Source organism: Rhododendron vialii, chromosome 6a (assembly GCF_030253575.1).
Source record: "Rhododendron vialii isolate Sample 1 chromosome 6a, ASM3025357v1".
In the NCBI taxonomy this organism is placed as follows: domain Eukaryota; kingdom Viridiplantae; phylum Streptophyta; class Magnoliopsida; order Ericales; family Ericaceae; genus Rhododendron; species Rhododendron vialii.
The window spans coordinates 9886936-9912743 of record NC_080562.1 but is presented as its reverse complement, the minus strand read 5'-3'; the positions used below and the strand labels follow the sequence as shown (position 1 = coordinate 9912743).

The 25808-nt window shown below is 37.7% G+C and overlaps 2 protein-coding genes across 23 annotated transcripts in view; one reads left to right on the top strand and one right to left on the bottom strand.

Moving 5' to 3' along the window:
- Positions 1-25808, top strand: part of LOC131328816 (MADS-box transcription factor 27-like) — a 39532-nt gene that overhangs the window by 6044 nt on the left and 7680 nt on the right. The gene's annotated exons all lie outside the window — the stretch shown is intronic.
- The window catches only part of LOC131328817 (uncharacterized), a 37702-nt gene continuing 15457 nt past the window's right edge, over positions 3564-25808 (bottom strand). For 10 of the 19 annotated variants that reach the window (XR_009200528.1, XR_009200530.1, XR_009200529.1 and 7 more), the window contains 2 exons: positions 24882-25598; positions 24569-24653 (listed from right to left, as the gene is read on the bottom strand). Coding sequence is in view for 1 of the 19 variants with exons in the window: in XM_058361741.1 (XP_058217724.1) it covers positions 24993-25205 (213 nt within the window). In the remaining 18 variants the exon portion in view is untranslated. The other 9 variants (XR_009200535.1, XR_009200527.1, XR_009200526.1 and 6 more) reach the window with 7 other exon arrangements.

The window sequence follows — 25808 nt, the reverse complement described above, 5'->3', positions numbered from 1 at the left end:
CAAGAGCAAATCTCCTATAATAAAAAAAAAAAAAAACACAAATTGGCAAAAACGAAGATCTAGGAAATAGGTAAAGCTCAATCCGCTCAAATCAAGGAATATTAAGCTCTAGGAAGATCAAACTACACTAATACATACCTAACAATCTAATCGATCCTATATAAATGAAAATAGGTTATGATTATTAATTACTTAAAGGAAAAATCTAAAATTAGCCCACTGGACTGACAATAAAAAGTATGAATGTATATTAAAAAATGTAAAAAAATATATACAAATATGTGTTTTCCTTATTCTCTTGTGTGCTTATTGTCAACCCACTAGGCTGACAACAGAAAGACCGTTACTTAAATTCACACCTTGCATCACTAATCTTAATTTGAGCCTCAACTTAACGTTTGAAAACATTACTTTAGAATTTTGACCACCTATGGCAGTTGGCAAAGTTGGATTGAGATCTATCTCTTCTCCCATATAATTGGGCAGTTGGAGGAGAGAGGTTTTTCTTCAGCTTTTTTGTGTGTAGGTGGTGAAGTCGTCCCATTGAGGGGAGGCGTCACTAAAATGATTGTTTTATTCCTTGTTATTGGTGAGAACAAGGTAGTGGATGCTTTCTTGAACCTACTAGGAATCTCATGATTTGTCTAAGGACTCTAAACTATTACTATCTCTGCATAAAGGTATATTTAGTTGATCCTTTTCCCCGAAGTAGATAGCTTTCATCCACTCCAATAATTTGAACTGAGGACCCTGTCCATATATAGAAATTAGAGCCATTTTCCCCCTTCTATTTAGAAAGTAGAGCCGAGTATCAGTACTAAACAAGCCATTATCATCAATTAAGTCCGATAATTGGTTTAAAATAGGAAGAATCCGAAGATATGGGAAGAATCTTGCCACTCATCCAAGTTGAGCAACACACTATGTTACCAATATTTTAATTCCAAATTAACCCTTATCTGGAATGTCAAGCTTATACCACCACCCCTTCTACAACCAAATTTCATTGGAACTCCAACAATATAATGGGACAATTTGAGATTCTTCCTTCTTGTTGTGATGCCATTATGCTCTTTGGTTCCTATTAATCTTTGTATTCAATGTTCGAAATATAATGGACAATCTTTTTTTTTTTTTTTTTGCTTGGCAAAAAAAAATATAATGGACAATCTTACTGGATTAGTACGGAGGAAATTAAGCAATACCACAACAACATGCATGATTGCCTTTCCAAGGATGTGCAATTTCTCTATAATTGATTCTTGCATTGAAACATAAAACATGACCTCTCACAATATTTATAATTCCATCTCATATTTAATTTGGTCAATTAAACAGACCTAAAGGGTAATGGCGTAGGAACCATCCATACATAATTTTAGTACTACCAAACAATGTACTATTTTTGGTCAATTCGTGCCAAATCAAAGAACTCGCACTCGGCTGCTATTATTGCCACATTGCTTTGGATGATTACCCTTTTTGGAGATCCCACTTTTTGGCATAGGATGGCGGTACTCTAGTCATGGAAGAACGATTTGACATTTGCTAAGGCCTTGCTCTTTGTTAGGTGCCAGGAATTTGGGCTTTTAGTATCCCTAGGTATGAGAATCAAAGAGGGGCCGTGGCAAGCGCAGGCCTCTAGATTTGAATTCTTGAACAATCAAGACTTAAGGCGTGCTGAAGACCCAAATTGGCTTATAAAAAGGGCCGTTCATGTCTTGAGTTATAAAAAAGATTTAAATAGAGAATAAAGTAAAACACAATTTTTGGGAACAATTAGCAACGAATACACTCTCCTTTATGCTAGTATTTGCTTTCCCTCCCTTTTTCTTTGCTCATGTTTATGTTGCTAGTTTGACACATAAATGGTCTTAAACTTTCTTTGCAAGGGGGCATTTCAACAAAAAGTTGCAGGTCTTCCACAAGAAAATCACTTCAGGAAGAGATCATTGTACATTTTAAGGGTTGTTATATCATCACATAATTTTGTTTAAACTCATGTGTGCCATGGACTCATTACCCAAATTTCAACATTTTCTAAATGAACATGTAATCTCTATTTAGAATTGTCTTTGTTGCTTTATACAGCCATCTATCCTCTCCTTTGTGTTCCTAAATGAATTCTAAAAAAGAAGAGAATAAAACAATTCTGACAAAAGGAGAAATTCGACCAGGTAGAAAGCGTCCAACTTTAACAAAAGTGAGTTGTTAAATAGTTGAAACTACTGAATTTTCAAGTACGGGTACAAATAGGATCATGATTACTATAAGACCAATATGAAATTAATTCACCCATGTTCTACAATATAAGTCTGATAAGAACTGTTAAAGAAAAAGGGTCTTATGTACCCATTGGATCCCTGCCTTTTCACCCTTGCTTTGCCGAATTGTACAATTCTTCCAACATGGAGCTGGAAATGTAAATTCTCTCCTCTTTTTTTTTTTTTTTTTTTGTGTGGCCAATATGGAAATGTAAATTCATAATTTACTACAACAATGGAATAAAGCTAGTATTAAATTTTACTCAATGTGTTCTCTTGAACCACAAGTTCAAATCATTCGCTAGTTACTATTTAGGGCTAAATTGTGTAAGTAAGGGTTTAAGGATAATCTTGTCTCCAATTTAGGAGAAGTGAGATATGCCTTTGGGTTCTGAGCAAGATATCAGACCAATTGAATTCTTTCACACTTTTGAGTACTTATTTTGGAGACAAGGGGAAGAAAAAGGAAAGGAAATGGTAGTACTCTCTCCGTTCTATTTCGATGGTTCATCTTTTCTTTTTTGGACGTTCTAAAATGAGTGTCCAATTTAAAAAGTCAACACAAAGAAGCTTGAACGAAACATTTTATCCTTTCTTATTTTAAATTTCGTAAATGCCCGCCTATTTTTGTCTCCAATTGGTTGGCACCCATTTTATGAAAAGATTCCCAGTCAAATTCAATTTACTTTACTAGAGGGGGCTATCAATAAGAAATGGCTCCAAAACTTTACTTTTCCTTGTGATTTGTGAGGGGAATTTCTCAGACAATTTAAATATCAACACAAGAGAAATAAAAACTACTTATGGGTAAAATAGGAAATTTAAAAATCTGTCAAGGTAATGATTAAACTTTCTCTAAAATAGTTGAATTTCCGAAAAGAGACTCTCAAATAAGAATGGAGGGAGTAATAAATTAGTCATCCAGATTCATTTTTGTGGTATTGAACTTCTAAGAAATGCCTTTTAATTAATGTTCAATTTCCGGAATCAAATAAATAAAGAAAATAAATTTCTTCTGTTTCATTTTCTTTTCTAGTTTTCTATCCTCCACGGTTCATAAGGGAAAATTTCTTTCATATCCCTTTGACTTTAAGTGAAATTTCAATTTGGTCCTTCATGTTTCAATTTGGATAAACATATACTTCCATTTTCAAATTGGTTTCAATGTCAACCATTGGTTAGATGGCATTAGGTTTTTTGACGACAAATTTTTAGAGGCAGAATCGCTCTTTCCCTTCCATAGGTGGTCATAGGTGTGTATGTATTGGCCATGTCCACCATATCCAATAACCATTTCGAAAAACAGGTTCCATAAACATAGTAATAGCACCGTATCTGGATATTACACAGGGGCCGCACCATATTGCATCAAAAGGGTGCCAATTAGTTGCAACAAAATGAGTCCTATAACAGATTCCTAAACTTGCCTCTACCTTTCTAAAGCTATTTCCATACTAAACCTACATCCCATTTTAACATGCCTCCACCTTCTTCCACCACTTCCACCTTCCACCTTCAAGCCCACTTCAGTTTTTCCTTCACCAGATAGAAGAGGAGCACTAGCACAATCATCCAAGACATCCCTAAACCCACCACGTATAGCTTCTCCCTTGCCCTGCAGCTTGCCACATTCTTCTCCAATAATGACATCTTCCTCAGCAATACGGGTATCAACGGCCTTGATCTCTCGCACATGGAAGGGTCAAACCGATGGAAAAAAACCCACAAGACCCAGACCCAATTTCCTGTAAAACCAAGAGAAAGTAACTATGTCCAATCCATTCAAAAGTTCCATTGTATCAAAGAAATCATGAACACAGGTGGAGAAACTCATATATACCCCAAATTTTGTGCAGTGGAGAAACCTTCTACCTTGATTTGTGGGCGTCCAAGAGGTGGTGAGGCAAGCAGGGATGCCGCAATCATAGAGCCTAATGTCAAATTTTGATGGCTTTCTGACTGGTTTTGGGACGACATTGCAAGGGGAGGGAGAGATGAGATGTTGGGGAAAGGGCAATTTTGCCCCTAAAAATTGTCTGTCGAAAAACTTAATGCCATCTAACCAATGGTTGACATTGAAACCAATTCAAAACTAGAAGGATATGTTTGTCCAAATTGAAATGTGAAGGACTAAATTGGAATGTTGCTTAAAGTCGAAGGGATATAACATAAATTAGTAGATCCATTTCTTCGTTGGAGATCATTGCTCTACCTCCATTTATACAATGCTATCATGTGTTCATTTAACATGAATGTTTTGCTTATCTCCTACATAAGGAAAAAAGTAATGAACCTTGCAAACATTCAATAGATCTTTTTCGATTAATGCCTTTCATCAACATGTTAGAATAAAAATTTGGGTTCACCACTCTAATATCATGACATCATCTTACACACATTTAGCACACTTTCAAATTTGACAAGTTTTTAAATCTAGTTTAAAAAGCTACTTGTCCATTAGTTTTGTAACGCCCTGATTTTCGATAGCATTAATTAGACAATTTTTAAAAATGATTAAGTTACTTAGCACAATTTCAGTATTTTAAACATAATAATCCAAATAACAGAGCATAGTACAATTACAGGCCCAATTGAAAGTACTTCAGTGCAAAATACGACTACAACAAATTTTCAAAGGGAAGATGATCAGAGTGATATATGGGCATGAGCATAGTACAATTACAGTCTCTGAGTCCTCCTATTTAGCCACTACTCCTTTTTGCGGATACTACTCATCTGCTCATTCATAAATACCTGATATCAAATGCCAAGGCCAAAAGTAGCACCATGATTATAGTTAGTACATAATCTCCTGTCTTACTAACCCATACAACACATAGTAACATATGCAACATTCATAACAATAAAAGAATATAATGTCATAAGTTTTCTTTACTACTCTCTCCATCCCAATTTAATGGTCCCTCGTTCTATTCTAATTGGATAAAAAACTAGTTATATCTTTAAATTGGTAATTAGCTATATATCTAATATGAATTTTGTTTGATATATCTCAATTAGTTATATAATACAATGTTTTAAAAATCACATAAAACATTATAAATTACAAGATATAATCAATTAAAAAGTAGCACGAACTCCCAAAAGAACTATTAAATTGGGACGGATGGAGTAGTTGTTATCTTATGTGATTTTTGATCCCTCTTTGAGACTCCATTTCTCCCTTTAACTCTAACTATGACCGTTCCATGATAATACTCTCCTTTTGATTGTCCTGCACCGGAGTTCTAGGTGAATACACCTAAGTTATCCATTTAGCTTGGATTCACCGACGACCATAGCAAGAGGTCTTGCCTACCAAATTTAATCATGTTGTGTCATACTTAGGGTTCTGTCAATCTCTCTACTTAAAGTCCTATCGACTATCGGTCTCCTTATGATCCGCTAGGTTGCTCTAAACAATGCTGGGTTTCCTCAGGCTGCCCTTCTCCTAAGGGTCTTGGTAGGCCGCCCATAACCTATTGTCACTGTTCATTTTTATTCAAGTTGTCCTATAAACGTTTACTTTGATTTTCCCTAATCAAATAATCCATCCAGTGCATCTATTTTCGATGATATGGGTTTCATTTACAGTAGTCTAAGTTTGTTGGTCTAGATTTAGGAATTTTGAGGTTTGATTGGTTGCAATTTGGAGATGTAGGGGTGCGATTTAGAGTTTTAAGATGCAATTTGTATCTAAGCAATGTGAAATTGGGTAGTTCTAAAGTTTAGGGTTAGGTTAGGGTTGCTCCAGCGAGATTTCCAGCGACTCCAAGGTTCCAACGAGGTACTTTTTGATGAAATGTAAAGCTCTGATACCAAATGATGCAAACCAAAATATAACTAATTAAATCTAGAAACGAATATATTAGACAGAGAATCCCCAAACATGGAAAACAAGGAAAAAAAGCTCTTGCTTGTGACCTCGCGTGTCATTGAATAGGCTGCCTTAAACGTAGAGCTAGGTTGATTGTAGCACGATAATTCAAAAGTCCGAGGTCGAATCACAGGAAGGTCAATGTAGCTAGGCGAGAGGCTTGTTTTACGTAGAGCTTTGGCGTTTAGGATGGTCAACCTTTGAATTGATTTGGGTGGAATTCTCTCTCTACCCTACTTTAACTGGAAAATGAAGTTGGATATTAAATTTAAAGGAGGCAAGGTCTAGGAAGTTTAATCCACCCATCGATAACTCAAGTGAGAGTCAAAGTCATTTGCTCTCACTCAAAGATTTAGCCATGAAAATCAAACGAAAAGAAACTCATTTAGACATTTTATCAAACACTAAGACCCTGTTCATTTTGGAATTTTAGATTTAAATTTGTAGGTAACGAGTGTAAAGAGAAATAGAGTAATGATTGGAGGAAATAGAGGTAATGATTAGAGAGAAATAGAAAGAAAAATGAAAGTAAAGATTGAAGAGAAATAGAATTAATGATTAGAATTCAAAATCCAAAACCCCAAAACGAACGGGGTCTAAGAGTGTCATGGTTTCAAGCATTGTGTGTGCCAAAGAGATTTGTCGACACACAATCAAAGATATAAACAACCCTCACTTTAGATCGAAGATTAGAGTGTTCTATCTGTTCTCAAACCAATATTAGCACAAAATATGAGAGAAACCATTAAATTACCCAAGTCATGAGGTAGAAATCACCATGACCTAGCCTTGGTGACTACTCATCCATGGAGGGTGAAAACATCAATAAAGGAGATGAGGAAATACAAACATTCAGAGTAATGGAAATAAAAGCGGGATCTATTAATAAGGAGAGTACTTACAACTTTAATGAAAACAACTACCTCAACAGGTACTAGCCTTATAGTAAGGCTGGTACCGCTACCACCTGGCTTTCACAGGCCTTTTTTTGCTTCTTCTTCCCGTGGCCCTTCGACATCCCGAGCACTCTCCGATACTTCTTTTGATGACTCTTGGGACTTGGTAGCGGAATGCCATGTGGCCTTGGGTACACACACACACACACACACTCGCGAGCTATTTATGGTGTTCAAACGCGTCTTACTCCTACGATTAACCTATATATGCCAAAAAATATAACTTTCGCGAAATATCAACCAAATCAAACAAGTTGTGTGCATGTGTGTAACAAAATGATAAAGATAAGCCCCAATTATTTACACTATTTAGGGTTTATCACACCTCTTAACTTTTCTAGTTCCTAACAAACTAAGATAACAAAACTATGAGCTATGCAATCTTCCCACAATTCAAGATATGTAAAATATGCTCAGCATCAAAAAACTAGGCAACAGTCACATCTATCCCTTCGAATTCAATCAAATACAATCTCCAAGCACATACATGTTATACAAACTAGGTTGAACAAACTATGCCAAATCAAAACAGTCAAGCTCAAATGCATCTCAACGAGTTTCAATTCCAAAATTCTCATCGTGGATGTGCTCCAAATTGAAATTCACACAAGGAGGCAACAAAACACTTTCCTTGACAAGCGCTAGCGAGTATTGTGATAACAAGAGACAAAAAGTTACGCTTGCTATCAAAAGAGCGCTTTGAAACGACATGAAAAACTAATTATTGACAAGTATGAAAAGACCAAAAATATCACAACTTAAGCAAAAATAGCTATTGACCATGCATCAAATGGAGTTAACAAGCTTACAAAAGAGACTGCAAAATGTGTAGTGGTCATATTAGCAGCATGGTCAATCTATACCCTTGGCCACTACCAACCCTAAACTACCCAAGGCATGGCCACATGCATCGGTCAATCACCAAACAAAGTTACAAAGAAGAAATAAAGAAAAACTACTAGTTATGCCCTACTAGAACTGCTACTACCGACTCTACCACACCTAGTCGTCATCCTAATCCAAAATATGCTTACTCAAATGTCTCACCAATCCTCTTAACATAATAATACTCTTTCGAATCTGCTTTTGCTCTTCGTAATATTGCTTTGAATCTTTTCACAGAGAAATGGAGAACGGAGGTGAGATTTGTAATGAGAGACAAAGAAGCCAAATTTGAGGGTTTTGGAGAGGGAGATGAAAATTGGGCTTTTGGGTTTATATAGTGGGAGGAGAGAGAGTGTGTGTCAAGCACAAAATTTTTCAAAATTTTGAAGATGGCATCGGTACATGGGTTATGGGTGGTACTGATAGCAAACTCTTGCAATCTGCTTCTGATCACCTGGTACCAGTACCTTCTAAGCAGATTTCATACATTTTTTCTCCTCCACTGTTTTGACCTCCTGTCACTTCTAGCACATTCACCCTTCCCCCCTTCAACATCCTTGAATCATTGAAACACATTCAATTTCCTAAGTTTGATTAATAAACAAGATTCGGACTACGGTTCAAAATAAGGACAAGGGAGACTCATATGTGGTTTCATTATTAAAAATACCTTGTATCATTTCCTACGTACGCCAACAATTCTAATATGATGCAAGAAAGATATTTACACTTCTCAAGCATGGACAAAAAGGTATTATTTGCGCAATTGCGGGAAATGAGAATAAAAAGCTTAGGATGTTGCAATTTTGAATCTCCACTCTAAGTGGTGCACAATCTTAAGCTGAACTTGTTCATCAAAGTTTATGTAATCAAACATACAACTGAAATTCGATGCGGTGCATGTCTCTTGCCATCATGCGAACTTACTTAATGTTACTTCTAGAATAGTTTGGCTCCAATGGATTTAATGCAATAAGTGTCACCTTCCTTCTTTTTTTTTTTTTTTGATAACCGAGGAACAACACTACAGTCAAGCCACAATTGGACCCGACTGTGTAACCCAAACCTCAGGGGGAACTAACGCGGCCACACTAGTCACGGCCCCCTACTTACTATTAGGGTACTCACCTGGTGGGAAATCGAATCCCTGACCAAGGAGAGTACTCTCAAAGTCAGTCATTCGCCCTTACCACTGAGGCAATCCCTGGTTGTGTGTCACCTTCCTTATTCCATGCCTCTTTGTTGTAACGACGACAATGCTATTTGGGTTGTTGCCCACAATTTTGCTTCTTATGAGCACGGAAAGAAAATTAAGATTGATTGCATATCATTCGCCATCATCTTAAATTGTGCAAATACTGATATGTTGTATGTTTCATCTTCATTACCGTTGGCTAAGTTGACTTCTTCTTGTAGACTCACACCGTTGCTCTCTTTCATTTCCTTAGCAAGCCCTCGATGTTCTCTGCACTCGCAACTGAGTTTTGTTGGAATATTTGAGTAGTTATGAGTCTTGTCCCACATTGGTTAAACAAGTCTTGTATCAAGTTATCTCGTAATATAAATAATAAATCTCTATATCCCTATACACTTTTTCTCATATTTGACAACATGGTATTAGAGCCAAACCCTAACCTACCACCATAGCCACTGCTGCCCTATGCCACCCAGCACCACCGCTACCTCCGCCATCATCTTGACACCAAAAAAAACAAAAACAAAAACAAAAAAAAAACCCTAAAACGACCTACCCAAACCCTTTGGAATCTTAAAACAACCTACCCACACTCATCAAAACCCTAAAACGACACCGTTCATCGCAGTACTGTTCATTGCGGCATCTGTTGGCGTCGATCTGAAACCCCTATTCAATCTACTTGTCTCTTGGTGATATGATTTAAGGTGATTTTCTGAGATACAATATGTTCCTCGTTCGTCCTTGGTTGTGCCAAGTTGTTCTCGATGCGGATTGGTGTTCATGGATGGTCTGCAGTACCATTTGGTTGTGTTGGTTTAGTATTTGGTTCAGTGTTTGTTTGGTGTTGTTTGGTGTTGCTGTTGGTATTAGCCTTGAGTTTTTTGCACTGGCAGCATAATAGTTATTGTTGCGGTCTTTCTTGAGTTGATGATTATTTCGTTCGTATTGGAGGTTGGTTACTGATTCGTTGTTCAATTGTTGTTTCTCTCGACTTTGATGCTATCGGATCCTATTTATTTGGGCCATCGTCTTGTCTTCTGAGTTAATGATGTTCATTGTTTGGTGATCTATTTTCTTGCTTATTAGTTGTCCGGTGGTTCTTCGTCGGTTGCTAGATTGGTGGGTTGATTATTTATTGGTCGGTAGTTGGTGACATATTTGGTTAGTTGATCTATCGATAGTTGACTAGTTGCCTCTCTTTGTATGAGATTTTTGCAATGAAATCTGATTCTACTTCCGCCGTTTCTGGTGCTTTAAGTTCTTCATTTAGTCGTGGCCGTGGTCGTGATTCTAGTCATGGTGGTTGTGGTTTTCGTCCTAAGGGCCGCATGTCAGGGGGAGGTGGGCATAGTCGAGGCCGTGTTTGCAGACTGTGTACTCATTGTGGGGTACTGCTATGACCTACATGGTTTTTCTTAGGCTCATCGGGTTACTCCTTTCAAAGATGTTCGGCAGGTTACTCATTCTACTGCTATGGTGACTATTTCTGTAGAGGATTACCAACGCCTTGTGTCACGTCAGACAAATTCCTCCATTGCTACGCTATCTCAGATAGGTTCTTCGAGTGCTTGTATTGCATCTTCCCGTTTTTCTATTCCTTGAGTTATTGATTCTAGTGCATCTGATCATATGACGGGTACTTCTTCTATTTTTTCTGACCACCAATCTATTGATAAACCATCTCATGTTACCTTAGACGATGGGTCTACCACTAATATTATTGGTTTGGGTTCTGTTTCTGTTACTTCCTCTCTGACTTTGAATTCCGTATTGCATGTTCCTCGTTTTTCATTAAATCTTATGTCTGTTAGTAAACTTACCAAATCTTTAAATTGCTCTGTCATATTCCTTTTCGATGGTTGTGTGTTTTAGGATCTCAAGACGGGGCGAAAAATTGGTAGCTGTACTGAACGTGGTGGCCTGTATTACTTAACCGACGCTGTTCACCCTAGCTCTGTTGCCCTACAGTCTTCGGTGTCACCCAATCAACATCATTGTCGTCTTGGTCATCCATCTCTTCAGAACCTTAAACGGCTAGTACCTTCATGTAGCCGTGTTAATGTTTTGCCTTGTGAAGTCTGTGAGTTTAGTAAACATCATAGAGTGTCTTTTTATCCTAGGGTTGAGAGTCGTGTGTCCCGTTCTTTTCAATTAGTTCATTCTGATATTTGAGGTCCAATGCGTGTCCCTAATGTTTTTGGCTTCCAATATTATGTTATCTTTGTCGATGATTACTCTCGTGTCACATATCTTTATCTCATGAAAGAGAGGTCAGAGTTGTCTTCTATTTTTAAGTCATTTTATACAGAGATCAAAACTCAGTTTGATACATGCATTCGTATATTTCGTTCTGACAATGCGGGTGAATATTTTCATAATTCTCCTTCTAAGTTTTTTGATGATCATGGTATAATTCACCAATCTTCTTGTGCTCAGACTCCACAACAAAATAGAGTTGCTAAACGCAAAATTAGGCATTTATTAGAGGTTATGCATGCTCTGTTATTCCAAATGCAAATTCCTAAGTCTTACTGGAGTTATGCTGTTTTTACAGCATGTTATTTGATCAATCGTATGCCATCTAGAGTCCTAGGCGGCCAGATACCCCATACAGTTTTATTTCCTGGTGCTCTCCACTCATTACCCCTACGAGTGTTCGGGTGCACTTGTTATGTTCGTACTCTTGATTCTGACCGAGATAAACTTGATCCACGGTCAATTCGGTGTATTTTTCTGGGATACTCGCACACTCAAAAAGGGTATAAGTGTTACTCACCATCTCTACGTCGTCATTTTGTTTGTGCTGATGTCACGTTTAATGAGTCATTACCCTTTTACTCGGGTCACCGTACTCCAGTTGACACTCTTGAGACTGAGTCTGTGTTTCCTATTTGTATACCATCTGTGCCACCCTTGCACAGTGTATGTTCGTCGGCAGAAAGTATTAACAGCCCCATCAGTGCCTTCCGTCGCGCCTCCTCCATCTCAAGATCTAGTTCCACAATCACCGCCACCACCGCCTCCACCACCTCCACCTCTATCATCACCTAGCCTTCCTATAGCTCTCCGCAAAGGTATTCGGTCTTGCACTTCTCATCCTATTGATCGATTTATTTCTTATGATCACCTGTCTCCGTCCCTTCGTGCTTTTACTACTTCTGTTTCGTCCATTTTTGTTTCTAACACTGTTCAGGAAGCCTTATCTATTTCTGAGTGGCGGATAGCTATGGAGGTTGAGATGTCTGCTCTTCATGACAATGACACTTGGGAGTTGGTTCTTCTTCCATCAAGAAAGTCTACTGTTGGTTGTCGGGGGGTATTTACGGTCAAATATCATCCCGATGGGTTTGTTGAGCGTTACAAAGCTCGTCTTGTTGTCAAGGGATATACTCAGACTTATGGTGTTGATTATGCTGAACTTTTTCTCCAGTTGCCAAGCTTGGTTCTGTCTGCATTCTTATCTCTCTTGCAACCAATCTTGGTTCGCCTTTATTCCAGTTGGATGTTAAAAATGTCTTTCTTCATGGGAATCTCCAAGAGGAAGTTTATATGGAGCAACCACCTGGGTTTGTTGCTCAAGGGGAGCGTAAATGGTCTTAAGCAGTCGTCTTAGCAAAACACTAAATGGTCTTAAGCAGTCTCCTCGGGCCTTGTTTGGCAAGTTTAGTGATGTAGTTTTAAAATTTGGGATGAGTCACTGTCAGTCTGATCATTCTGTTTTCTCTCACATCTAACCGAGGGAAAGTATTATTGATTGTTTATGTGGATGATATTACAATTACGGGCGATGATCAAGAAGATATTGATGAGTCGAAGAAATTTCTGCTGAGTAAGTTTTATACGAAAGATCTGGGAAGGTTGCGATATATTTTTGGGTATTGAAGTTGCACGATCTAAAAATGGCATTAGTTTATCGCAGAGAAAATGTGCTAGATATTCTAAATGATTCTGGCTTATTGGGGTCGAAGCCTGTCGATACTCCTATGAATCCTAATGTCAAACTATGTGTTGATCAGGGGGAGCTGCTTTCTAGCACTGACCAATATCGTCGCTTAGTTGGTAAATTGAACTATCTTACTATTACACGTCCAGATATCTCGTTTGCAGTTAGTATTGTGAGCCAGTTTATGTCTGCTCCTCGCCTTCCACATTGGGAGGCTGTTCTTAGAATTGTAAAGTATCTCAAAGCTCATCCAGGACGTGGTTTATTTTATCGAGCTAATAATCACTTACGTATTGAGGCTATTACTGACTCTGATTGGGCAGGAGATCCACTATAGGATATTGTGTTTTTCTCGGCGGAAACCTTGTCAACTGGAAAAGTAAGAAACAAACAGTGGTTGCACGGTCTAGTGCGGAGGCAGAGTATAGAGCCATGGCCCACACGACATGTGAGATTGTATGGGTGCGATCTTTTCTTGAGAAGATAGGATTTAGTATGCAATTGCCAATGAATTTGTACTGTGATAATCAGGCAGCAATTCACATTGCATCCAATCCGGTATTTCATGAGAGGACTAAGCATATTGAAGTTGATTGTCATCTGGTGCGTGAGAAGTTAGCTAGTGGTGTAATAGCTACTCCCTTTGTGTCTACAAGTGTGCTCAGTTAGCTGACATGTTTACTAAGTTATTGTTCAAACCCTGATTAGAGTTGTTATGTAACAAGCTGGGACTTTGTGATATCTGAATCCAGCTTGAGGGGGAGTGTTGGAATATTTTAGTTATGAGTCTTGTCCCACATTGGTTAAACAAGTCTTGTATCAAGCTATCTCGTAGTATAAATAATGAATCTCTGTATTAGGGTTAGTTAACACCCAATACACTTTTTCTCATATCTGACAACAAGTTTGAGCGAGAATGTGGCTGTATTGTTGTTAATATAGACGCACTTGTTATTTCTCTTGCAATGTTTTAAAAATCAGACTGGACCGTCCGATTCAACCGGTTGAACGATTCTTACACCCAAAAACCATCTTCTTTTGAAAACTGGCTTCTATGGTAAGAACCATTCCAAACTAGCGGTTAAACCTCTAAATCGGGAAAAACAGCACCTGGCTAGCCGACCCAGAATGAGAATTCTGAACGAGGTACTTAGCCAATCAAGGGCCATTGCATTCACGCAAAAGTTGGGCGAGTGATGTACTAGGCACACTTTTTTTTCCATAGTGCCCAAGCATAAGTCTACAGTACAAAAGGAACCTTTTATAGATGATGGAGGTCAAAAGAGTTCTGAATCCAATCGATGTGGGATTGAAACAAAAGTATCCCGAGATTTATTTTTCTAAGATTTCTACATATCTGTATTTATACATGTTCATTTTAATTATCGATATGTTTTAAATATATTTTTAACATATTTATAGCATCACGGCTCAATTTCGGTTCGACCGCGGTTGAACTAGTGACCTATCCGCCCGATCCCTTTTCCGGTTCGTTCACCAGTACGATTTTCGCAACATTGTTCTCTTCTTCTATGATCACAATTCAGAACACTTCTTCCTTAAAATAATTTAAAATCACAATAGTTGTTAGTTGAGATATTGAGCCAACTTCACTTGCATTGTTGCTATTAAAAGGGCTAAAATGTGAAGTCACTTTTGAGAGTTTGCGGCTCACTAAAGTGTGCTAGTTTAGTAATGCATTTCTGAGTGAATTGCACCTAACTATCATCCAAGGTTCAAAAAATTAAACCTCAATTCTTTGGGAGGAGAAAACTCAAACATCATCATTTTAGCCCTGTTTCCATGAAATTGGTGTGTGAATTCAATTACAAATTCAACATGCTCATGTGTATATGCGAGTGAGTGGTATATAGCATGACCTTAATGGACCGGACATCGCTATGCCAACCCTTGTAGACCAAGAAAGAACAATTGCTTCAAATACCCCTACGGATGCAAGATAAAGAAGTCAATTAACAATATTAGATCGAATCCACATAAAATTCAAAAGAGAGAACTTGTCTGAAATCTTATGAAGCACCAACACCTCTAGAAGTCGAGGTGTCGCCGTGTCATGACACGGGGACACGCGTGGGACATGTGTCCGACACCACGTGGCGTGTTTAATAATTTAATTTAATTTTTGGAGGGGGACACGGATGGGGACACAAGTTGACACGTATGGGACACCCTGGGGACACAAATGATGACATTTAACTTAATACATGACATTTCTTATCTAATATAAACGAATACATCAATCATTAAGAATTTCATAATGAACCACTCGATGATATTGACTATTTTCAAAAATTGAAAAAATATATATGTATTAATATATTATATTAATAATTAATTAGGGATGCTAAGTTGAAAGCCTATGATGGAGAAAAGATTATTTATAGACTTGCCAAGTTGCGAGAAAGGAGAGCTAGAGACGTTTCTTTAGTTAAGTGTATAAAATGTATTGATTCGGTGGTGTTGGTGAAAGACGAGGCGATCAGGGATAGATGGAAGTCGTATTTCGAGAAGTTGTTAAATGGAAAACATGAATGAGGGTTTGGTGGGGAGGAAGAATATGTACCTGGCGAGAATATAGAATATGAATTTTATTGGAGAATACAAAAATTCGAAGTGGTTAAAGTTTTGAAAATGATGAATCGAGTAAGGCCTTAGGACCAGATGGTTTCCCTATTAAAGTGTGGAAAAGTCTAGGTGACTTGGTTGACGAAGTTGTTTAACAAGATTATTATGACTAGGAAGATGACCGACGAATGGAGAATGAGAACTCTAGTACCTATCTATATGAATAAAAGAGATATTCAAAGCTGCAACAATTATAGAGATATTAAATTGATGAGTCATACGATGAAATTGTGGGAAAGAGTTATTGAGCATCGCTTGAGGATGGTGTCTGGGTGTCAGAGAAACAGTTTGGGTTCATGCCTGGAAGATCAACTATAGAAGCTATCTACCTATTGAGGAGAATGGTAGAAAAACACAGAGCAAAGAAGAGGTTCTGGAGAGAAAGGGAGTGACCAAAAGGTATATCAAGGTGATTAGAGACATATATGAAGGTACTGTCACTACCATTCGATCACCAGTAGGGGAAACGAGTGAATTTCCAATGACTGTAGGATTGCATCAAGGGTCAGCCTTGAGCCCATATCTCTTTGCCTTAGTTGTGGATGAATTGAATAGAAAATTTTAAGAGGATATCCCATGGTGTATGATGTTTGCAGATGACATTGTCCTTGTAGATGAAACCGCTAGAGGTGTTAATACGAAACTAGAAATTTGAAGAGAAGCATTAGAGTTAAAAGGTTTTCAGATAAGTAAGAGTAAAACTGAGTATATGGTGTGCAAATTTAGTGGTACCGCAGTGCGCACGAAGAAAGAGTGATGATTCAAGATCAGGAGATACCTAAGAGTGATCATTTTCAGTACTTAGGCTCAATTATTAGTAAAGATGAAAAGATTGCCGATGATGTGACCCATAGGATCCAAATGGGGTGGCTTAAGTGGAGGAGCGCTACTGGTATACTGTGTGACGAGAAGGTACTCATAAAATTGAAAGTAAAATTCTACGGAACTGCCATCAGACCAACGATGCTTTACGGGACAGAATGTTGGCCTATTAAGAAATAACAGGTGAACAAAAAGAGTGTAACGGAATTGAGAATGTTGAGGTGGTTGTGTGGTAAGACTAGACGAAACAGGATTATAAATGAAATGGTTCGTAAGATGGTTGATGCAGCACCCATAGAAGAGAGGTGGAGAGAAAATAGGCTAAGGTGGTTTAGGCATGTCTACCGTAGACCAGGAGATGCAGTAGTTAAAAGAGCGGATAAGATAGCTTTGAGCAGCAATGCTATGGGGAGGGGTAGACCTAAATTGACATTACATGCTGTGGTGCGCAACGATATGAGTATAGTAGGTTTGTGTGAACAAATGGCCCTTGACAGAGCTCAATGGAGGAAAATAATTCATGTAGCCAACCCCAAGTAATTGGGACATAAGGCTCGATTTGATAATAATTAATTAATTAAATACACATGTGGCATGTCCCGCGCAGTGTCCGTATCCCCATTTTTTTAGAATTGTCATGTCCATGTTCGAGCATCATAGCAGAAATCATAAACAAAAGCATACACTTGAAAGAGCTTACCACAAAAGGGCTTGAGGGGAACGGCAAACAACTCTATTGTTTCAACGTTTCAACGTATTGGTACCTATTTTGCCAAAAAGATTGAACACCAAAGAAAAAAAATAGTGTGTAAACTTGTCACGACCCTGACCTGTCCTTAAAGGTCTTAGCCATAGCAAAGTGCCAGTGAAACCATCACCAATGCCATATCAAACATACGACATCTAATAATCATATGATTTAAAGGGACAACAGTGCTAATTTAACAATATCTTACCCTTGCAGTAAGTCTGTAACCTTAAATTACACCCCAGAGCTGTGCTTAATCACAAGGTTTAACAAGTCACTTACAAGTATAATAGAGATAATAGAGTTTAACAAATAACTCAAAAGCACAACTAAGAGCCGCGTCATTTTCTCATTTCCTAAAAGGTGGAAAATTTCATTAGCCGAAGCTCGTATGAATGATTAATACGCAATTCACATGCTTTCCATAGACAATGATAAAACCATTTGAAAATGAGTCTCTTTTCATAGCAACATAGCATTGTAATGCACATCCTCATATTCATTTTATGGCTACCAGGTGTCCCCGGTAGTGAATAAGTTAAGACGAATTTACGTTATCCCATAGCATAGTCATATCTTGCTAGCCTTTTAGCATGTGTCCCGTAGCAAGCTGGGACGTGGGAGGATGCCATTAATAAATAGAAAACATATCCACCTCTCATTGATATTCCATGGAGTTCATATCTTAGCATAAAATATCACCAAAGCAATAAACTTGTACAAAAACATGTGATTTGGGTATTAGATAACTCACACCTCTATTCCAAGCTTTCACACCAATTCCCTATATAAAATAAGCATCATGAACACATATTAGATACAATTCGAGATACTCTAATCGTATCCTAGTGTCCTAAGTACTACTAAAAAGATTCTGGGGTCAAGATATGAAGTTAGGTAACTAGCCTCGGAAAAACAGTTGCAGAGTCTGTGACTTCGCTAACTTTAAATCAAAAACTGCTTTTGCTCAGGAATAATTAAGTCACAAACTTTACATATTTTGAAAGGTCAATGTGTCTAGTTTCAAAATCAGAAAACAGTTCGAATTTTCATCACTCGAGTTAAAAGATATGGCCGTTTCCCCAACATGTGTCTGTGTTGACTGCATAGTGACGAATTTGAGTACTGTTTGGTTACAAATTTCTACAAAACTCAAATACTTCGAGTTAAGCTCTAAAATTTTTACATGTATGAAAGACACAAAGGAAATCTCAGTAAAAATCTCATAAATTTCGGAGTTTTAGAAGTAACTCAACAAAAATCCCTAAAATCAGTCAAATGCATGATTTCCAATTCTGCACAATAACTTCACTTGCATTGTTGCAATTAAAAGGGCTAAAATGTGAAGTCACTTTTGAGAGTTTGCAGCTCACTAATGTGTGCTAGTTTAGTAATGCATTTTTGGGTGAATTGCACCTTACTATCATTCAAGGTTCAAAAAACCAAACCTCAATTCCTTGCGAGGAGAAAACTCAAACATCATCATTTTAGCCCTTTCTCCATTAAATTGGTGTGTGAATTCAATTACAAATTCATTGTGCTCATGTGTGAGTGAGTGGTATATAGCATGACCTTAATGGACTGGACATCGCTATGCCCAACCTTGTCGACCAAGAAAGAGCAATTGCTTCTAGTACCTCTAAGGAGGCAATATAAAGAAGTCAATTAGCAATATTAGATTGAATCCACATAAAATTCAAAAAAGAGAACTTGTCTAAAATCTTATGAAGCATCAACACCTCTAGAGGTCGAGGTGTCGTCGTATCTGGACATGGGGACACGCGTGGAAATGTATCATACACCACGTGGCGTGTCCAATAATTTAATTTAATTTTTGGAGGGGGACACGGATGGGGACACGGGTTGACACATATGGGACACCCTGGGGACACAAATGATGACTTTTAACTGAATACATGACATTTCTTATCTAATATAAACTATCACATCAATCATTAAGAATTTCATAATGAATCCCTCGATGAGATTGGCTATTTTCTAAAATTTTAAAAATATAATAATATGTATTAATATATGATATAAATAAATAATCAATTAAATATACACGTGGCGTATCCTGCGCCGTGTTCGTATCCACATTTTTTTAGAATTCTCGTCTGTGTCCGTGTCCTTGCATCATAGCTGAAATCATAAACATAAGCGTACGTTTGAGAGAGCTTACCACAAAAGGGCTTGAGGGGAACAACAAACAACTCTATTGTTTCAACGTATTGGTACCTATTCTGCCAAAAAAATCGAACACCAAAGAAAAAAAAACAGTGTTTAAACTTGTCACGACCCTGACCTGTCCCTGAAGGTCCTAGCCATAGCAAAGTGCCAATGAAACCATCATCAATGCCATATCAAACATACGACATCTAATAATCATATGATTTAAAGAGACAATAGTGCTGACTGCATAGTGACGAATTTGACTGCATAGTGTCTAGTTTCAAAATCAGAAAACAGTCTGCATTTTCGTCACTCGAGTAAAAAGATATGGCCGTTTCCCCAACATGTGTCGGTGCTGACTGCATAGTGACGAATTTGAGTACTGTTGGGTTACAAATTTCTACAGAATTCAATACTTCAAGTTAAGCTCTGAAATTTTTACCTTGTATGCAAGACACAAAGGAAATCTCAGTAAAAATCTCATAAATTTCAGAGTTTTAGAAGTACCTCAACAAAAATCCCTAAAATCAGTCAAATGCAGGATTTCCAATTCTACATAATTTCTAAACCAAGCAATCCTTTTGAAATTCATATGAATCCTCAAGAGTTCGTCATGAAGTCTCCCAAAACTCAATGAACTCTCATGGCCTCTAAACTCTGCACCCTATGTTAAGGTATCAAATTGAACATGGAAACTATGAAATTAAGGACAAGGACTCATGTGCTTTACATTCTAGGGCTTCAATCTCTTTTAGGAAAGAGACAAGGACTCATGTACTTTACCTTCTAGGGCTTCAATCTCTTTTAGGAAAGGTTTTTCCCAATCTCCTTCTTCTTCTTCTCCTCTCTCTCTCTCCCCAAATGGTGATAACGATAAGAACAAAGGAATGAATAACACATAGAGGAATCCTCTTACTTAATCAGGCCTTAAGAAAAATTATCACGTGTGGTGCTCCCATGTGCTGTCATGTGCTCCTAAGCCTTTTTGCAAATAAAATTAAGTCTAAAGCCCACCCAATTAGCTAGAACTCGACACGTACACCAATTACAGAATAATTGAGGAGCTGGGATATTACAAAACTCTCCTAAATATCTACCTCCTACCCATTGGGCAAATACAAACCTCCAAAATATCTTCTCAAACTAGTCCTCTCATCCGAAAAGCATTTTAGAAAATAAGATGCAAAAGACATAACAATCTCACATAGTAACAGGCCAATGGTAAATTGCTTTCACTTGTGTCCATGTTTAGAAACATTTTAAATGAAAGGCTTCTAAGCAGAAAACTTAACAAATCGTCAAAAGGGTCAAGGTATTAAAGATAGGTAACAAAGCGTACGTAGTGGGGTTGTGGAATCATGATTGTAGTCTCTTTCATGCCAACATGTATGAGTTTCTCTATTGAGTAAATAGGATTCTTGGTATTTAGCACTAGTTTTTCTATAACTTGAAGGCAAGCCATTTCTCTAACTAAATGGAATTTTTAGGAGAATTATGTTGAAGACAAAAAATTTAAGGGATACTACCCCTTAGTTAAGTACAAACTCCATTGAAAGGTATAAATTATGTTGGTTGTATTAAGGAGCTTGAGTAGTGGGTCAATAAGAACATCTTTCTGATGTGTGGCTATCGATAACTTACAAAGTGCCTCTTACACAAAAAGGTCATCATCGTGGTCTCATTATTGCTCATCAGGTGATGTGTTTGTTAAAACATATGGCGTGTTGAGGCTGGGCTTCCCTAAGTAGTCTAGAATGTATTGTGGAGTCGTGGAGTCTAATATTATCATTGTTATAGTAACAAGTATCATTTGCATGTCTTACTCAAAACAAAACTCCATTGAAGGGGAAGAATCCTGGTTTGATTGAAGGTGCTTTAGTGGTAGGAAAATGAAAAGAAGTGCCCAGTGAAATTATAGATTACTTGCAAGTGCAGCTCACACAACTTGCGTCAAGAGGATCACATTACTGTTCCCATCTGAAATGTTTGTTAACACTAGGTACATCGCTTGCACGTCTGTCATGCCTGTTGAATTGAACAATGTTAAATATTTTTGAAAGCGCAGGCTGCATAAGTTTGATGAACTACAATACATAAACTGGCTTTGATGGGAATGCTGTTTAATGCTTTTGATATCCTTTACATCTCTATAACTGATATTTCTGCATTTCTGTGGCTGTATACATACTGTTATTGATGGATTACTGTCAATGGTTGAAGCTTTAAAATTGCTCTCTTATGGACGCATTCAATTCTTATGGTAAATACATAATTTCTCATTATTCAAACTAACCAATCCTCAATCTAGGAGTCCCATTTTTTCTTCTCCAATGGTCATGCCAAAACTCCACTCTGGTTGGATTTTCTCATTGTGCAAAGATACGCATTTCTCAAACTATTTAAGGGAAATAAGGAAATCACATTTCGAACATTACAATTTTACTTTTACACGATTCAGGTCATTTGAATTCCCAACTAAATATGTTCTGATGACCAAACGGAAACTTCCAAAGAAAGTTTATCTCATGCACAAACACAATCAGAATTTCACATCCCATTTACCATTTCCTCACTCCATGTGTAGCTTTTAGTAGTATATACAATTAGCAAGTAAAGAAGAAGAGGTCTTTACTTTTACCTACTGGCATCAGGAGGTATGCCCGAAATGTCGCAATTGACGAGAACCGCCAACAGAGGGACGCTGCCCACATAGATTGGCAAGCTCCGCACAGCGTTGTCGTTTCTTGATACCAAGTCAGCCACCCATTCCCTTCTCAGCTTCGGTCCTCTGTAAAAGCTAAACGTTATATCTCAACGCTATTATAAGGCGCTGAAGGTAAAGCTCTTAAGCTGCAAATAGCTGCTGGTGCAGAATGCCAACACAGAAATTTCAGCAACCCTTTTCATACCACAAGCCAAAATGCCAACACTAACTCAAGAGAGAAACAAAATTTCACCAGTTGCTAACTTTTCTTTACTAAGACCTCATAAAGGTATACTTCCTGCGTATAATCCCATGTAAGATATTAGGGAAATAAGGAATACGAATACGAAGACACAATCTGTACAAGGTTAGGAAGGAAGCAGGAATGTGAAGCCATGAAACTTTGCGTGGAAACCTATAACTTAATGCAACAGCAATAACGAAATTGCTGTTTCTGCTTGTAATATAGTTTTGAACACGTTCTATGAAGAATGCCATAAGCCTTACATAACACAGATTGCTTTCACGAGCTTTATACAAGATCAACGAATTAGCTTATTAGTTTTACCCTCAGACACGGCTTCGTTTTCTAGAACATAAAATCTTATGAGTTGTCCCTTTATTAATGATCTCAAAAAGAAGGGGAAAGCTATCCTGTGAACCTTTTGCTTGCTCTCACCCAAGACAAAAACCACACTGATGCTTATATGCCACATACAACGCATTATTCCAGCATATCCAATAGTGACTTCATCTCAAACAATCATTAAATCCCTAACATTACAACTATTACATGACTGCAATTTACCTCTTCGACGAGATCATCCAAAGCAGATACACCCAGACATCCAACATCAGTATACACCAGATTTTTTTTTTTTCTCTTTCAAGCGTCTACCTATATCTAAAACAAACCTGCAAATAACATAGAAATGCATACAGTTAGTCTCGGAACATATACTTTATTTTCAAAATGCAGTCTGCAGCAAACAAAAAAAATCCCCAAATGATGCTTATCAAAGCAACTAATTTATTTCACAAATTATCAAAATCGTGTCAATCTACCAAAGGAAAAAAGTCAGTAACCACCAAAACTCAAAACGGAAGCCACAAACCTCTTACTTTTAAAACTCAGTCTACAACAGCAAAAAGGTAGATTGTGAAAATGATTCTAACAGTCTCAGTTGAAAACTCTGAATTTAAGATGTTTTTCAAGCTTTACATCCCCTAATCCAATGTTTGGAATTTGGATCTTCAAATTCATCTAAGGGAAAAGAAATTACCACTGCATATGTGCTATATATGGGTAAACTACTCAAAAAGAGATTTCTTTTGACAAATCTAAAGCCCTTTTCTTCTATTTTTCCCAACTGAAACAAAGAAGAGAAGATTTCATCATCTTTTCCTATCTCACATCCCTTCCCCTTTACTTTCCCTCCGAAATCCATGAACTGAAAGGATTTATCAGCTGAAAATCTACTTTCTCATGATGACAAGCACTGAATGATTCAGAAGTTCTCAGGGTATGCTTCTACACCTCATGGTTCAAAAATCAAGATTCCACCCATAAGTCAAGGTCAAAAAAATGACATGATGCATCTTTTGGACGACTTAAAAGTTAATTGGAAAAACTGGCAAGCTCTTGTTTTAAATCTAATATTTCATATTTGTCACTCAACTTTTGCAGTGGCCATCAATTTGCCTGATAAAAATGGGTAAACATGTGGTAAAAGAAGAAGATAAACAAAAGGATTCTTGCAACCTGAAAGCATCAGCAACTTGTAAGTTACCAACTAACCAAATAGAATAGATGCAGAGGAACAATCATGTATAAACCACAAGCCGTATCAGTTGTGTTTAATGAATTCAACAACATAGTCAACCCACTACAAGCTTTCAGCTGAATGAAAATCTCTATTTGAAGTTGAAAATTGTTGCAGTTGGTTCAAAAACATGGGACAAACAACAAACATTCTTCATTAGGACAACCAAAATCCTAAAGAGTCTAGCATGTATCCTCTTTCCTATTTAACATATTGCAGTTTTCGAAAACATGCCCCAAACTATGAACAGTCATCGTTAACATGAAATGTCTTTCTTATTACACCTATCCTCTTTCCAACTATTACTAATTCCATACACATAAAATTTCTTCAAACATAATTACATAAGGGGTTCAAAGCAGCCACTTTAAATAACATGACTACAAACATTCAACACAAAGTAACACAAAACCCAATAACACAGAAACCACACACACAGAGTCATACACCAAAAAACACACAGATCGCCACCAAAACAGCGAATCATAACACAAAGAAACGGAATACAGAATACTTAAAGCTGTGGAAATTTGATCACAATAGTAGACTCCATATCCAGCGTTCCAAATAAACCGCCAAAGAGTTTTGTGTACTCCAACCGAACAATTAACCAACCTAAAATCAACCAACGAGAAATAGTTCAATAATTAGGGATAAGAGACATGCATGCTCAGGGCACAAAATCCAAAGCACCCAAAACGCAGAGAAGCCTGATCCCATTAAAACACAAAGATGTTCTTCTTTGTAAAAATTTCCCTAATCTGAATTAACTCAAAACACCACATGCAACACGCAAATCTTTTCAATTACAAAAACAAAAAACAAAAAACAATCCACATGTACTTTGGTAGCGAGATCAGGAGGCAGGGCCCAAACGACGGCATTGTGCATTGTGGCACGCTTTTTGGCAGATCTCTTGCCGGCTTTTTGAGGAGCACATCCCAACCTCATTGCTCACTCGATCATATCATTCTGGTCTGAATCACAAGGCCTGGACTCAAGTAGGCGGTTGAAGGAGAGGTCTAGAGAGAGTGTCAACGTCGAATAGGCTAGACCTAGGAATGGTTCCAGAAGCCGGTCCTTTGGATCCCGTTTGGAAATCAAAACCCTAGGCCTCGCAGTTACGACGAACGGATCAGATGGTGGCAAGGATGAGGGTATCCATATCTGGTGGAGAGAGAGAGAGAGAGAGAGAGAGTGTGTGTTTTGAGACAGTTCAGTAGAGAGAGGGTGGGTGTGCTTTGCGTGGTGGTGAGATGACGTACAACACTTGTGAGTGAGGCGCCTGTATGTTGGTCGCCAAGCGCGAAGATCGCACCACGTGGGTAAGAGTCAAATTACAATTCTGGACAGCAGCGACAATACACAAGCCCAGCTATCCAGGGGTAAAATCGTCCAAATCAGCCAAAATTGGCTAGCGATTCCAATTCCCAAACTGATTTTTCTTATAGAGGGTTAGGAAGTCGGCAATGTAGTATACTGGTTCACAAGAACTTTAGATAGATGTATGTCGGCATAAGGACTCCATAACAAACTGCTATGTGTTTCAAGCGATGACACCTAAGCATAGACGGGTAGATGCATTTCAATAAATCAATCTTGAGGATGAATTCAAAAGTAGACTAGTTGCTATCCCAAAGGCCAGCTGTGCATGAGCTGTCCATTTCTTATTGGACTCTAGTCCATGTGTTATTGTTAGAACCTCTACTAGTCTGTCTTTACATTTTGGAAGTTCATATTGAGCGCTGGTTCTCCTTGTACCCCGGATTT